General features: G+C 46.6%; 1 protein-coding gene across 2 annotated transcripts; it reads right to left on the reverse strand.

The window, feature by feature from the left end:
• Positions 1 to 3,401: 3,401 nt before the first annotated feature.
• On the reverse strand, positions 3,402 to 14,413 carry BTF3L4 (basic transcription factor 3 like 4). 2 transcript variants are annotated; one of them, XM_075287831.1, is made up of 6 exons: positions 14,295 to 14,413; positions 9,483 to 9,543; positions 7,380 to 7,493; positions 6,311 to 6,512; positions 4,938 to 4,997; positions 3,402 to 3,825 (listed from the first exon to the last, which is right to left on the reverse strand). In XM_075287831.1, the coding sequence occupies exons 2-6, from the start codon at positions 9,534 to 9,536 to the stop codon at positions 3,779 to 3,781; spliced, it is 477 nt and encodes a 158-aa protein (XP_075143932.1). In that variant the 5' UTR covers positions 9,537 to 9,543; positions 14,295 to 14,413; the 3' UTR covers positions 3,402 to 3,778. The 2 variants fall into 2 exon arrangements, with proteins under 2 accessions (XP_075143932.1, XP_075143931.1); XM_075287830.1 differs by lacking the exon at positions 14,295 to 14,413 and adding an exon at positions 11,644 to 11,694.
• Between the last annotated feature and the right edge of the window lie 1,565 nt (positions 14,414 to 15,978).

Below are 15,978 nucleotides of genomic sequence, written 5' to 3' on the forward strand. Positions count from 1 at the left end.
GACACAGATGTGAGCAAGGCCTAAGGCTGGATTCACATCTGCGTCAGAGTCTGTGCCAAAAATCGTCGGAGACAGACATCCTGCTTGGAGGACTTTTCTCCCTGTTGGTTTCAGCATAAAACCAGAGGATCCCCGGCGGACCCCATTATAGTCAATGACAATCGTGCTGTCACTCGAGTCCTCCAGCGGACTTGTACTTACCCTAAACGTACAGATATCACATTGTAGCGGTATGTATTATATATGACACGATATACTGAACATAGAAACCATTTTCTATTCTATATTCCTATAACCAGATTATGACACGCACATGCTGATAACAAGTCTGTGGGAAAGTCATACATCTCGAGGATTACACGCCATCAGCGACTTCTCTTTTGTTTTCTGACCGGAACAGTTCCCATTTTTGGTGCAAATTTTCTGACTTTCCCACCGAGTTGTATATAGAGGCGAATATAGAGCACAAAATCCCCTGTATAGCCAGTGATCCAAATGATAACACTGTGGCCACCTACAGCATACATAGCTTACCTGGTGATTGTTGTATCTATAGGTAAGAATAAAACCTAAAGGAGTCACTTCATTTACAGGATTGCAATAGAAGATAACACCTCTATAGAGAACACCACTGACCCATCACTACATCCACTGCAGTCACAGGTGATCACCACCCCCTAATAGCACAGAACATGTCTAGAAAACTCTCCCATAGACCTCAGTGATTCGTCTCCAGACTATTGCTGCCTATGGCCAGGACTGTGCTGAAGCCGCCCCCCCCCTCTTGTACACTGCTATACTGCAACCCAAGCACTGGCGGTTTCCGTATAGATATAATAGAAGCATAAAGTTTGCAGCAGAAAATTTTGCATTTTCTGTGCAAAATGCTGCAGAAAAAAAAGCAATTTGTTTCTGCCGCGGCTCGCTGGGTGGGGTCTTAGCCTAAAGGGGGATTCCCGGTCCTGTATGGGCTTTCCATAGTGAGGACTGATCTGCAGAATGGGTCCATCAGTTTCTGATCTGTGGGGATCCAACAATCCTGCAGGGATAAAACAGGAGCTGCGCTGCAATTCCCTGGAACCAATTCTATACAGTGGACAGGGCTGCTGATCAGATAGTGTGCCTGCACGTGCCCCCTTTCATTGCACCTGGAGGCTGCCAAAACAGCAGAGCCCCACTGATCAGAACTTAAGGGACTAAAACCACAATGGATGCCGTATATACAGGCTGGTGTTAATACACTCCATCAGTCCATAACCGTGCAGGTCAAAACCAATGACCACTTGTATGGCGGATGTGTCTGCAGGTCACACAGCACTTCAAGACGTTTATTGGCATCTTCATGTGCAGCAATTGGCAATTATAATGGCGGCATGACAGCCATACAAGCTTCTACTACCGCGTGACCTCATCATACAGCTCTATTCAACCTGCAGCAATGTTATTGTCTTTGGCCCATACCCCCTGTAGACCTCAGTACATAGTGAAACACACCATGGGGGGGGGGGGCATTGTTTAGGTTTTAGGAGACCAGTATAACCTGCAGGCACCTCACCATACAAGCGCCCATTGTTCTGACACCTGCACTACTAACAGCTGCTGGTGTGTGTTACTGCCAATACATATACAGGGCATCACTTGTGCTTTTTAACCCCATAAGGGTGTTCGATTTATTTTCCACACAGGTATATTAAAATGTAAGTCTTAATATCACTATCCACTTATTTTTGGATACAACCCTTCTTCCTCCACTTCTATGGAGAGATGTAATCTGACGTCTTAGCGAGCTGCAGGCCAGCCAGTCTGGATGCAGAAGAGATTTCAGAGTGAAAGTCAGTTTTGTTTTCTTCTTCCATTTGCTCGTACTACTGACTTATGTAAACGTTATCAAACCATTAGTGACCATTTATTTAGCAAAACTAGATGGCAGGTCAAGTATCTGATGACTATCACCATTGACGTGGTAGGGGAATCTCAAAAATAAAGCTTTCAGAAATGACATGTCCCTTGCAAAAAAAAAAAGTCTATGCAAGCTATCCGTGTAGAAACATGAACAGGGTTTTTACTAGAGTTCATGAATAGATCTGACTTCTATTTGGAAGCACAAACGCACCATGTCAATGAAGCCCAGGTATTATACTCACCACACCAGCAGTCCCATACAAGTAGTAGGTATGCTGGCTGAGCATGCACAACATGGGGCCTAGGCCTAAAGGGATTTTTCCAGGACTAACCGAGGGCCTCTCATAAGGATAGAATTGAAGATCTGCTAGTCGTCGTACCTTTGCTGATCAGCTGTTTGAAGCAACGACATACCCCGAGTGCAGGTTCTGCTGCCCGGGCCATGTAACGTCACATGAAAGGAGCTGAGCTATGAACAGGCCCTGTGATGTTACCCAGTCTGTTTGCAGCTCAGTCCCATTCAGGTACAGAGGCTGAGCAGAGATACAAATCACAGCCATTGTACAATGCAAGGCTAAATCCACGTCAGTGAAACAGACATCACATGGCAGCATTAATGTCACTGTCAGTGAAGGGGGGCTATTCACATGAGCGTCTGTTATCACAGACCATTAACGACAGGTCAGGTCCTATTTTTGGCCATATTTCAGGTCCCAGAGGTTATCAACTCTGCATCCAAAAAAATGCATATAAAAAAATTTAGATATACTCATACACTGAACATATAGCTTGTTCCATATTTACTTTTGTAGGATTCATTGGCTTTATGGCTTTGGTTTGACCATGACTGTCAGCCATTTATCAAGAATAAAGGAGTTGGAGTTGATACTTTGGCCTACCACCATGTTCCTCTTACAATGCAGGATACAAGCCGTGGGCCTTTAAAGAAGTCAATACAAACTTCTGTTGTAAAGTGAACATCTCCCCCGGCCATTGCAGAAACAGCGCCAGTCTATGGATTACACCTGATATTGCAGCCCATAGTCAAAACTGGTGCCATCCTGGAGAAAGCAAAGCCAAACTAAGGGTAAGTTCAAATGGGTTTATTTTTTTGATCCGATCCAAAAACCGGGTAGCCAGTGCACGGCACCGGAATCCAGCCGCACACTCTGCTCCGGAGTAGGCCCAATGAATGAGCCTAGTCCGGAGGAGGGAGTTTCTTCAGGCTGAATCGCCAGGCGACTCGGCCTGAAGAATGAGCACCGCGCTTCTTCCGGCTCCCGGAAAAAAGACCTGAGCGGCTCCCATTGATTTCAACAGGAGACGTCTTTTTCGTCAATGGTTTGAGGCGGATACAGCCCCAAAATCCTGACCAAAATACTCCGTGTGAACCTACCCTAAAATAACCCCCTCCCAAAAAAAAACAAACAAAAAAAAAAAAAACCCTCATTTTGCACCATGTCGCCCGCTGCCAGTTTTAGGGAAAGATTTTAAAAAAATAAAACATTGAAACAAGTGTTTTATTTCTACTGAAAGGAGACGGAGGACAAGAAATAACGTGTTACTGGAGCTTCCTGCTCGGCGAATGGCACTGCGGAGCGAACACAAAACGTTGCGTTTAATTCATTTTTTTTTTTCAGTCTCTCCAAAAGGGGACAAGTCCTGGGAGAAAAAAGTGCAAAACGCAAAATAAACAGCAAGAAAAATGCTGCAGTAGCATTGTTAAAATACAAAATATTTATATTATGGTACTATTAACATGATGTTTCATGGGGAAACTTTGGAACCACACAGCTGATTTTCAAGATATTTTTTTTTTGTTTTGTTTCGTTAAAATCAAGTCCATGTTATCTTCCAAAATTTTGCGTGGAGTCTTTCAATTTGCTTCATTTTTCGATGCTTCATCAAAATTCTCTACAAGTTCTGCAAAGGGGAAAGAAATAACATCTGGTCATCTGGTCTTTTAAGTACGCGTCGCATGATAGATCAGCAGCTCAGTCCCACTCAAGGGAATGGGGCTGAGCTGCAGTTCCCAGTCATATGTATTGTGCACAGTATTTAGGAAAGAGGAGCTAACCCAAACACTGCAGTCTCATCAACCTGCCAGGTTTTGGACCCTCTCGATCACATACTGGAGACCTGTCCTAATGATGTATTTTATTAACGTAAGCCCTGAAAAAGTGGTTCGTTTCCACCAGTCTATTCTGAAGCATTTGGCTGCATGGGGCCTTACGTTGTGGTCACAGCTTTTTTTTCTTGCAGATTTTGCTGCAGTTTTTTGAGCCAAAGCCAGGAGTGGACTGAGCAGAAGGAAGAAGTATAAGAACTTCCTATATATTTCCTATTCCTTTTGTAGCCCATTCTTGACTTTGGCTCATAAAACCGTCACAAATTCTGCAACAACAAGAAGCTATGTTTTTTGCAATGTAAGGTCTCAGGCTAAAACTGTCTTAGGCTATGGCCCGAAACACTGCGCTAAAGTGCTGCAGGAACAACCACGGCGTGAACGTATCGCGGTTCTTCCCACAGCACTTTCAACAGAAAATTCTCAGAGTTTTCCTCCACGGACTTTCTGTTACAATTATACCTATGGGAAAGCCGCCAGCATTTCGGGAGATAGAGTTCACATGCTGAGATTTTCAAAACCATGATGGTTTTGGAAATTGCAGCATGTCCGCGCTGCGATTTTTTTCTGCAAAGTGGGCAGGGGATTCGTGTGAATCCCATCCACTTTGGAAGTACTGTAAAACACAGCGATTTTTCGGCTGAGGGCAGATCGCGGAGTTTCCGCCCCATGGTGCAGAAATGCAGCGTTCTCCCCTCCGATACTGATCATATATTGAAGACCTGTTCTAAAACTAGATTCATATTTTATTCAAAAAACCCTTTTATAAAAAAGAAAACAAAAAAACCCCACAAACTAGCTCTTACAGGAACAGTCGATTTTCCATGGTCATAACTAGGTGATAGATGGACTTGTAACTGTAAGGAGACATGAGATGCTCCGCTTTACTTCCACCAAGCATGTTACTTACCAGGGACATCATCATCCTCCTCTTCTATGTCCTCTGGTTTGGGCGCCTTACAGTCCAATACTATAAAACAGAGGAGAGACACAGTCAGCCATTTATTAAAACCTTACGAGGAGGTGAAAACCGGCACAACCAGAAACCCAAGTAGTCTCCTCCCAAGAACAAGGACATGATTAATTCATAGCCTGGGAATGAAGTGTGCAGACGGTGATGTGAGGCCGGCTCGCATTCTCTGCATATACAGCCACACACACACAGATAGCCATAGGGGGCGGCTCGGAGGTCCCGGCAGCTGCTGCTTATTTATAAACCAACGCTCAGTATTGTCCGGATTTAGCACCAAGTCAGAGACAAAACAATGAGTGAGAAACCTACCAGGTGCGCCAAGTTATTCTGGCTCACAGGCACTTAAAGGGTTAATTTTCACAATTAAAAAAAAAAAAGTTTGCATTACTTAACAGCTGCAGAGTCCCCATTTACAGGGCAAAAGCCCTTGGAGGTCGTGTCTTAAAATAAGCGTCAGGGCAAGCAAGGACACAATGGTCATGGGAAGGTCATCTACTAAAAGAGGGCAGTGTGCAGCCAGCCATACATGTCACTATACTCTAACGGCTTATTCACACAATAAGTCAGAAACGGAGTGACGTGTATCGTATTTTCCATGGACTTCACACAACCTTTTGAGAAGGAAGAGTGAATGGGGCAGATTTATTATGCTTTGAATGCAAGTTGTCTGGTGTACAGGGCATAAAAAAAAAACCTGCAATTTTTTTTTTGCACAGGTTTGGTACAAAAAGCTTTGTTCTGCACTGCGCTGCCCACTCCGTGCTCCAGTCAAGGAAAGCGCCGTAAGTGACCCTGAAATCTGCAACTACAAACTGTAAGATTCCAGTGTGCAGGGGCCCAGTGAAGGGTGCATTGAAGGGGCCCAGTGAAGCGACTTTTTTTAGTGGTCATTTTGCCAGCACAGTCACTATAGTCATGTTAAGTCATGTTAACATATCAGTCATATGGTCTGAAAACAGATCAGTCCCATTCAAGTGAATGGGCTGAGCTACAATACCAAGCACAACCACTGTACAGCGCTGTACTTTGCAAGTACTGAAGATGCTTCAGCATTCACCCAAATACTGCAGCCTCTTCATGCGGCTGATCAGCAGGGGGCCCTGGTGCTGGACGCGTGCTGATTTTTAACTGATAACCCATCCTAAGGATAGATCAACTTGGTCTAAAAAAAACCCCTATATACCACATATTTCATGCCAAGAACCTGCAAACCAGACTGCGCTTTACTCAATGCATTAACCAGATCTTGTACGTCAGAAACCTAAAATATAAAAGCACATTTATTGTATAACACATTGCTGGGCTCTTACCCTGGCGGGGGAACTGTTCGGCTAGCTTGCGGAGACTTGTGAGGCTGTCGGCCCCCAGCTGACTTAGGATACCTGGGAGCATTTCTGTGATCTGCTTGACTTCTGCATGGCCAGTGATTGCAAATGTGTTGGCAGAGAGGGAAGCCTGAACCTTGGGGTTGTTGAAGTGGATAACTGTGCCGTCGTCTTTAATCATATTAACCTGCGGAAGAAATCAAAGATTAGGAAACCTTCAGGTCCTACTGAAATATGGTCAGCAAACCCTCTGTCGGCCCATCACCTGATACAGCTCAGGTCAAGATATCCTGTGCTCCGAGATTGGCTAGTATATACTGCAATGATTCCCTATAGCGCACTAGTCTGTGCATAATACATACACAGCCATCACATTTTACGTTTAAGTTTGGTGTCCCACACTCTGGATCCCTCCGCCAGTCAGCTGTACAAACTGCAGCTCTTCACTACTTACCAAGCACAACACCATAGATTGTATAGTAGCTGCGCTCGGTATTGCAGCTCAGCTCCATTTACTTGAATGGGACTGAGCAGCAAACAAGCCATGCAACAGATTTTACAAGACCTGCCAAGAAAAACTCAGGGCGCGCAGCTACTACTTTAAACAGCTGATCAGTGATCTCACAGGTCTTCATAAAAACAGCAACAAATAAAGCCCAGAAACCCATTAAAGGCTAGGGCTAAAAGCAGCTCAGGTTGACATACGTTGCGCTAGGTTCACTGCACGTAATGAAAGTGTTGCAATTCGCCAGATGCCATGACTTGAAAATCTTAAGAAACCTATCAGCTCTAAGTTTCCTAGGATTGCGTCAGGGTCACAGGGTTTTGCAGGCCACGACATGCATTCATTTTTATTACTTGCAACGCAGGCAGCACAACCTGTGTCACACCCAAAGCCGCTTGTGAGGAATCTGTGGTAATAAGTAGGACGCTGACTTTTTTTTTTTTGCTGCCCAGACGTTTCCTGTAGGGCATGAGCAGGGTTGCAGGAAGCCCATTGACAAGCAAGTGAAGGAACACAACGGAATGATTTCTGCAACTCACGGACACTTACCTCCTCAATACCAGCAATATTGTTTACTGCCAGCTTCTTGAGTGAGCTCTGAAGTTTCTTGTCATCTGCTGTTGCTGTTCTATGTACAACCTTCTTCTTTCTGCGGGCTGTTCCCTGGAGGGAAGCAAAATAGAGAGTAAGATCCTCAGCGAGTTACAAGAACAAACCTTGTATCTTTGCAGTAGAGATGGGCGGCACTCGCTGATGCCCGTCTCCCTGGGGTGCCATCATCAGTGATTGCTTCATGTACAGGACGTAAACATCAGTGGGGAGCCGCTGTGTCCATATTAATCCAGGCACTGGGGGCTTTCATTGTGTTGATCATCTGCGATCCCAGAAAACTGACCCCATAGATCAGGAATGTTGGCCTGCCCTCAAAATCCAAGTCCTGCATTGCTTTCTTGCTTTTAAAGTAATATGTCGTTGACTCTTTACAGCAGGAAGTCAAAACTGAATGTTTACCATACAAATCCACACTGGGGTGAACAACACCTGCCAGCAGCCCACCCTGTACCCCTGTATTCATTATGGCTAAGGCCCCACGAAAAAGCGCTGCGGGATCACACCGCGGTTCTTCCTGCAGCGCTTTAGACAGAAAGTTTGCAGAGTTTTGTTCCGCAGACTTTCTGTTACAATTAAACCTATGGGGGGCAGCACGGTGGCTCAGTGGTTGGCACTGCAGCCTTGCAACGCTGGAGTCCTGGGTTCGAATTCCGCCAGGAACACCACCTGCAAGGAGTTTGTATGTTCTCCCCGTGTTTGCATGGATTTCCTCCCATTCTACAAACAAAAAAAAAAAAAAAAAGTAACACATCCCTATATGGGGCTCACAATCTAAATTTAAAAAATAAAAATAAAATTATACCTATGGGGAAACCACCGGTGATTCCGTAGGTATAATTGACATGCTGCAATTTCCAAAACCGCGCTAGTTTTGGAAATTGCAGCATGTCCACACTGCAGATTTGACTGCAATGAGTCGCTGGAAGATATCCACTTTGCCCTTACCATAAAACACCGCGGTTTTTCCTGCGGCGTTTCCAGTGCAGGCAGATCGTGGTGCTTCCGTCCCGTGGGCCCCAACCTAAAGGGGTATTCTGAGCTGTTTTTTCCTTCCCCCACTTCTCATTGGGACAAGCAATCAATATTTGATCAATGCCCCCCCCCCCCCCCTCCCACACACACACACACACACACACACACACACTTGTCCCCTGCACCAATCAGCTGACTGCTGGGGACAAATGCAGTGAGTGCACAGAGCTGGAAGTACATGGCGCCATACACTGCATAGTGGTCAGGCAGTGTTACTACAACACTGCTACTATTGAAGCAAATACTAGCCAAGCTATAATATAATATCTATCTATATACACAAATAATCTAGGAACTTTTCCACAGTGTGGTGCAAGTGTAAAAGCAACATTTTTGTGCTGATGCCGGGTTTTTTTAAGCAAAAGCCAAGAGAAGCTTTAAAAGGAATGAGAAATATTCTTTTCCCTTCTGCTAAATCCAAAAACCACAGCAAAACATCTGCAAAAAAATATTGCAGCTTTTCCACAATGTGCGGCCTCAGCCCCCAATTCTGGACAGGGAGGTACAAAACCCTTTCCTTTTTTTCTGCCAAGGAAAAAAAAAATTCCCTTCTCCACGTACTAAAATAAGCCATGCGTGCTCAGCTGTCTGTGTGAGAGAGAAGGCAGACAGCTGTCTAATACGCATGCACGGCTTAAAGGGAGTCGTCACCAGGAAACTGGAAAGCAAACCAGCCACGGTGCATTGTAGGTGCATGCTCGGCACCATCTTATCTTTAGACAGTCCAGTGCATGCACCATTCCCTTGCAAATATGCAAGTGAGGCTCAAGTGCAATAGGGGCGTGCCAGGACCTCAGGGACTCTGTATTAAGGTTTGAAGACTTTAGGTTCTGGCACACCCACATAGCACTTCCGTTTTTCGTTTTTTTTACCAAGGGAATGGTGCATCTACTGGATTAGAGGTGTGATGGTCCTCAGTGTAACGTCCCCTATAATGCACCTCAGTATTTGCAGCACGATCAGAGCACAGTGGCACAAATCCCAGAAACATCATATAGGAATACTAACCTTACCACCTATCCGGACCTGAGCCTGAAGCTTTGCTAGTTTTTCTTGATTCATAGTGGATCTGAAATGAAAAAAAAACAAACACGAAGTCAGTCATGTACTAAACCAACAACGCCATAAAACACTCCACCTATAAATTATAAATTCACATGCTCATAAGAAACCGGTGTCAGACTACCGGGGATCTGCTTCAGCGAGTCATCAGTGACACATAACAGGGCCGACCCACCTTCATCTAAGGGCCCGGGCACACGGAGTAAACGCACGCTCATTTTTGCATAATACACGTGTAAAAATATCATTGAAGTCAATGGGAGTCTGATTTTTACACGTGTATTCTTAACGCGTGTTATGCAAAAATGAGTGTGCGTGCCCGGGCCCTAAGGTGTAAGGTCGGCTTTGGAATTGATTGCAAGTCCATGAAAGTTAGAACCATCAGGGATGTGCCACAGCCCAAAACGATCAGTGACCAGCCACATTGATGACAGATAGTGACAGCTGGTGACAAAGATGCCAGGACACCGGCCTAGGGGCTAGGACACTCATTGCTGGGCCGATGAAAACAGAGTTGGTTATGCACATACAGTATCTGTCAAGGACTTCACAACCCACTGTGCTGTGCCCGGCCATATGTACAGAGGGAAATACAGTCCAGAAAATCCAGACTACAAATGACATTTTCCAATCCGAATATGGTCTGGAGACCGCGACCCCTTACATCACAGAGATCGATGTCTGATGACTGTAGGGACACACCCCTTTGACACAGGGAAGGGTAACACCCAGTTGTTGATTTATACAAACATTTCCAGGAGGAATAAGAGGATTGGAACAACATATTTATACAGAAAGACTCTCCAGAAGAATTTTATCGGGGGAGGAATTTATATAACAATTATAAGGGAGGAACAGGGACAACACGGTGGCTCAGTGGTTAGCACTGCAGCCTTGCAGCACTGGTGTTCTGGGTTCGAATCCCACCAGGAACAACATCTGCAAGGAGTTTGTATATTCTCCCCGTGTTTACGTGGGTTTCCTCCCATTCTACAATGTACACTGTGATCCCTATATGGGGCTCACAATCTACATAAAGAATATATATATATATATATATATATATATATATATATATATATATATATATATTATACACACACACACGGAACAAATTCCCGAAACGACTACTTATTTCTATGAACTTAATCTCCCGGCTCAGCTGACCCTAGACAACCCCACTTAGACTTTAATGAGGAGCAGATACAAGACACTGGGGGGGATATCCAGGGAGGATTCATTACACCCAGACTCAAAACACTAGCCCTTAAGAGACATCAGGTAATAATTCGGCACTACAGAGAGGTTACAAGCTGCAGATACAATAGCAGGTGGCCGGGGGCAGTAAAGCTGCTGGAGCCTCTGCTGGGGGGGCAGATAAAAATGGAAGTGTCATATCAGCATTCTGCAGTAGTCCGGGTCATGCGGTGGTCACGGCTATCACTGGGGGAGGATCGGCGCCATATCTATATAGTCATGTAATCATTAACAAACACACAACACCCTCCCAAGGCAGGATAAAAGGACACAGCAATAGTATATAGCTACTGGTCTACATAGGTATATACAGAAGTACACAAGCACAATATTGTTTTATGTGGCTACAATAGCGGTCACAGACTGCGAGGGGCTCTCTAGGAACTTTGTACAGCTCACTTCTTCTAAGGCTCTTTTGCTTCAGTCCCTCAGGCTTCTGGCCGGGTTCATGTGATTGAAGCCAACACCCGAGTGGGTCCTAATTTCACCCCTCCCCCGTTCACTTGTATTATAAGGACTATAGGGGCTGCTGGTCCCCATGGTATAGGTGATATTAGTGAACACGGGAGAGGAGGCAGTGGGACACTAAGCCACCAGGAGACCCTTAAAGACTGATGGTTTAGTGTCCCAAATAAGTTCCCTTGAGAATCATTAAACACCCGTGCAGTGAAGCCGACATGTATTATGTCCTGACCGCACATGTACCAGGGCCATCAGAGTGGTGTCTGAAGAGACATAACACCGGCATATCCGAGACAGTAACGTGTAGTCTAAGTGTCCCAAATGCACCGGGCAGGTTGGCTCTAAATTAACCATCCGCTATTCCTACAACAGACACATGCACACTTGCCTTGGCCGAGCATGCATGTGCTCTCAATGCGGAAATAGGAAAAAGTTGCCGTCACACCTCTGGCACTGGGTCACCTCCTATGACACAAAGACTCAGACATTCAGAAATCCAACGTGTCTGATGAATCTTTCCCCTGTACACATTAGACTGTCCCTCTGTCCCATGTTCAGAGACCGTTGTCTAATGGCTACGACGGCTCTAAAATGACTGCAGGCCACGGATCAGATAACACAATCCTGACAGTCAGCAGTGCAACTCTAGCTTAAGGGCGAGTTCACAAGCGGCAAATTGGTCTCCAATTTCGACAACTACAGTTTAGTCCCATTGATCAGCGCTGGGTTATTACTGCCGCAAGCACAGGGACTTATTTTGGCACCTAATCTGCAGCGTGTGAATACTCCCCTTGCATAACAAACCGCTTTATGGCACATCAAGTAGAAAGCATATTTTTTTTGTTGCAGATTTTGCTGCAGTTTTTTGAGCCAGGAGTGGCTTTAGTATCAGGGGAGAAGTAGAAGAGCTTCCTAGATATTTCCCAATTCCTTTCGGAGCCGCTCCTGGCAATAGTTAAAAAAAAACACAGCAAAAGTTTCAACACAAAATGCAGCATTTCTACAATGGCCCCCGCTGTATAGAGAATCTGTGACCCCGACAGACTCTGTTATACACAATGGAGTCCAGTGGGATCCCCGTGCGCCTGTCATATTAAAGATACTTCCCATAAATTCTATAACCGAAGAGAAAAATGATGTAGACCTGAACAAAACCTTGGCATGCACAAGCACAAAGATTCACCAGCTGCATCCAAAGTCTGAGCGCCGATCACAACATAGGAGGACTGGACATATCCTAAAACGCACCTATGAGTAATACGAGTCCACACCGACACCCGAAATAGATGCATCATGGACCAACCACAGATACAGCGAGCACATGCTGAGCAAGAGATGGCAGTATAGGCACAGCCACCGCCATATGGCAATGTGCGACAGGGAGAAATCCTATAACACAACTAAGGAGAGGTCTCATCACTGGCCCAACAATCCCGTCCTCCATTCCTGGCAGAGACGTGGGAAGACATGTATGACATGCACACCCAATGTCTTAAAGCGAACCACTCACCTCCCTTGTATGTTTTAGTAGTAACCCGATGAACCCCATTTTAGGCAATGTGGCCCTTCGCACCCAGTTACATTTATTCATCATTTCCAGAAGGAACTACAAGAGGAACGGTGCTACAGCTATAGGCAAAGATGCTGCAGAACTGTCAGTTTATGGGGAATTTAAGAGTTTACTAAAACAGACATGTCACAGAGGCGACTGCTCATCAGGAAAGTCTGTCCATAAGTGATCAGTAGGGGCCCAACAACAGGGAACTCCACCGATCAGCTTTATAAATGGGCTATAAGGCACTCATGGAAGTGACGTGTGCCCCTCACCATTTCCATGTTGTGTAATGTAATTGCAGACTCAAATCTTTTTTTTTTTTTTTATATATATATATATATATATATATATATATATATATATATATATGCGCACATGCCACATTTATCTTTCCTTCTGTTGTTCCCCCTGGTAAAGCAAGCCTAAGGCGGGGTGCACATGTGCAGCAGAGACTGTCGCAGGGTGCATCGAAAATCTGTTTTGATTTTTTTTTTTTTTTTGTTATTATGTAAACCCAATGGATCCCATCAGACTGAGGCCAGACCCACACCAGCATGCAAACTCTGTCCCCAAAGTAGAACTTTTCACTCTAGATTTTTTTGGGGTGGAAAAACCTGTCGGCCCCCACTATAGTCTATGGGGTCAGCGCGTTCCAGGTGCTCCAAGAGGATTAGATTTCTGTTTTTCAGATCCCCAAATGGACCAAAGATTGGAAATCCAAATGCTAGTGTGAACCTGGCCTCTATGGGGTCCATGGACGCCCGCTGATTTAGCAGGCCTTGTGTCCGCATAGATTTGCTTAGCAAGTGAGTGTTAACACTCCGGGTTGTTCCCTAATCTAGGTCTAACTATATATTATATGGCATCTTAGTCCCCAAGTGGATGTGAAGAATGGAAAGCTGAAGGCAGGTGTGACCCTAGTGAGAAATCAATAGAGGAGGGGTCAGGGCGCAAACACAAGCACCGCAGCCCCATCACACGGCTGATCGGAGGGGGTCCTGGGGGTCAGACCACCGCTGATCTCTTACTAATAACCTAATCTGAGGAAAGGTCATTGTACAAACTGGACAGCCCCTCTAAATCAGGTGACTGAGCCCCTCACTGCAGGACGCTGCGCCTGGGATCAGATCACCTGCTCTAGTGGAGCCATATACTTAGTGTCTTGTGTCTGACGGTGCGACCGAGCTCAGGCGACATCCCCATGCACACAGCCCTAGGACATCGTCACCCGCTACAGCGACAGTCAGAGGCGACCATTACAAGCCCTCCCGACCAGGCCCAGCGTCTGCCCCTTCACAGCAGTAGGAGCCAGTACAAGCTGCCCCCGTGCAGGCCCTCCCCGGCCTCTCCTCCCTGCTGCCCCCCTGTGTCCGCACACTAAGCACTGCGACAATCCCCTCACACGCACACAACACGCAGGACATTCCCCACACCAGTCCCCGGTGCCAGTGACCGGCACACCCGAGCCCCGGAGCCGCGCTCACCTCTACCGTACAACTCCGCTCCAACACGAGGTAATCAAGATGGCGATAAAGGATGAGGGGCGGTACGTAACGTCGCCTCGCACGCTGGGGGCGGAGCTGCAACAGAACGCGGTGACGTCACCCCCGCGACGCTTCTGCGCTAGGGAGGTTCAGTTTCTATGGCAACAATGTCACCCAGTGATAGGGGTGTAATGTGGTGATATTACCTACAGGGGGATACACAGCTTATACACTGGGCTCATGTATGTAGTATAGGGGCAGCTCAGTGGCCTGTGGGCTCATGTATGTAGTATAGCGGCAGCTCAGTGGCTTGTGGGGTCATGTATGTAGTATAGCGGCTGCTCAGTGGCCTGTGGGGTCATGTATGTAGTATAGCGGCAGCTCAGTGGCTTGTGGGGTCATGTATGTAGTATAGCGGCTGCTCAGTGGCTTGTGGGGTCATGTATGTAGTATAGTGGCAGCTCAGTGGCTTGTGGGGTCATGTATGTAGTATAGGGGCAGCTCAGTGGCCTGTGGGGTCATGTATGTAGTATAGCGGCAGCTCAGTGGCCTGTGGGGTCATGTATGTAGTATAGCGGCAGCTCAGTGGCTTGTGGGGTCATGTATGTAGTATAGTGGCAGCTCAGTGGCCTGTGGGGTCATGTATGTAGTATAGGGGCAGCTCAGTGGCCTGTGGGGTCATGTATGTAGTATAGCGGCAGCTCAGTGGCCTGTGGGGTCATGTATGTAGTATAGCGGCAGCTCAGTGGCTTGTGGGGTCATGTATGTAGTATAGCGGCAGCTCAGTGGCCTGTGGGGTCATGTATGTAGTATAGCGGCAGCTCAGTGGCTTGTGGGGTCATGTATGTAGTATAGCGGCTGCTCAGTGGCCTGTGGGGTCATGTATGTAGTATAGGGGCAGCTCAGTGGCCTGTGGGGTCATGTATGTAGTATAGCGGCTGCTCAGTGGCCTGTGGGGTCATGTATGTAGTATAGCGGCTGCTCAGTGGCCTGTGGGGTCATGTATGTAGTATAGGGGCTGCTCAGTGGCCTGTGGGGTCATGTATGTAGTATAGCGGCTGCTCAGTGGCCTGTGGGGTCATGTATGTAGTATAGCGGCTGCTCAGTGGCCTGTGGGGTCATGTATGTAGTATAGCGGCAGCTCAGTGGCCTGTGGGGTCATGTATGTAGTATAGCGGCAGCTCAGTGGCTTGTGGGGTCATGTATGTAGTATAGGGGCAGCTCAGTGGCCTGTGGGGTCATGTATGTAGTATAGCGGCTGCTCAGTGGCCTGTGGGGTCATGTATGTAGTATAGCGGCTGCTCAGTGGCCTGTGGGGTCATGTATGTAGTATAGGGGCTGCTCAGTGGCTTGTGGGGTCATGTATGTAGTATAGCGGCTGCTCAGTGGCCTGTGGGGTCATGTATGTAGTATAGCGGCTGCTCAGTGGCCTGTGGGGTCATGTATGTAGTATAGCGGCAGCTCAGTGGCCTGTGGGGTCATGTATGTAGTATAGTGGCAGCTCAGTGGCTTGTGGGGTCATGTATGTAGTATAGGGGCAGCTCAGTGGCCTGTGGGGTCATGTATGTAGTATAGTGGCAGCTCAGTGGCTTGTGGGGTCATGTATGTAGTATAGGGGCAGCTCAGTGGCCTGTGGGGTCATGTATGTAGTATAGGGGCAGCTCAGTGGCTTGTGGGGTCATGT

This window comes from Leptodactylus fuscus, chromosome 9, assembly GCF_031893055.1.
Source record: "Leptodactylus fuscus isolate aLepFus1 chromosome 9, aLepFus1.hap2, whole genome shotgun sequence".
Classification (NCBI taxonomy): domain Eukaryota; kingdom Metazoa; phylum Chordata; class Amphibia; order Anura; family Leptodactylidae; genus Leptodactylus; species Leptodactylus fuscus.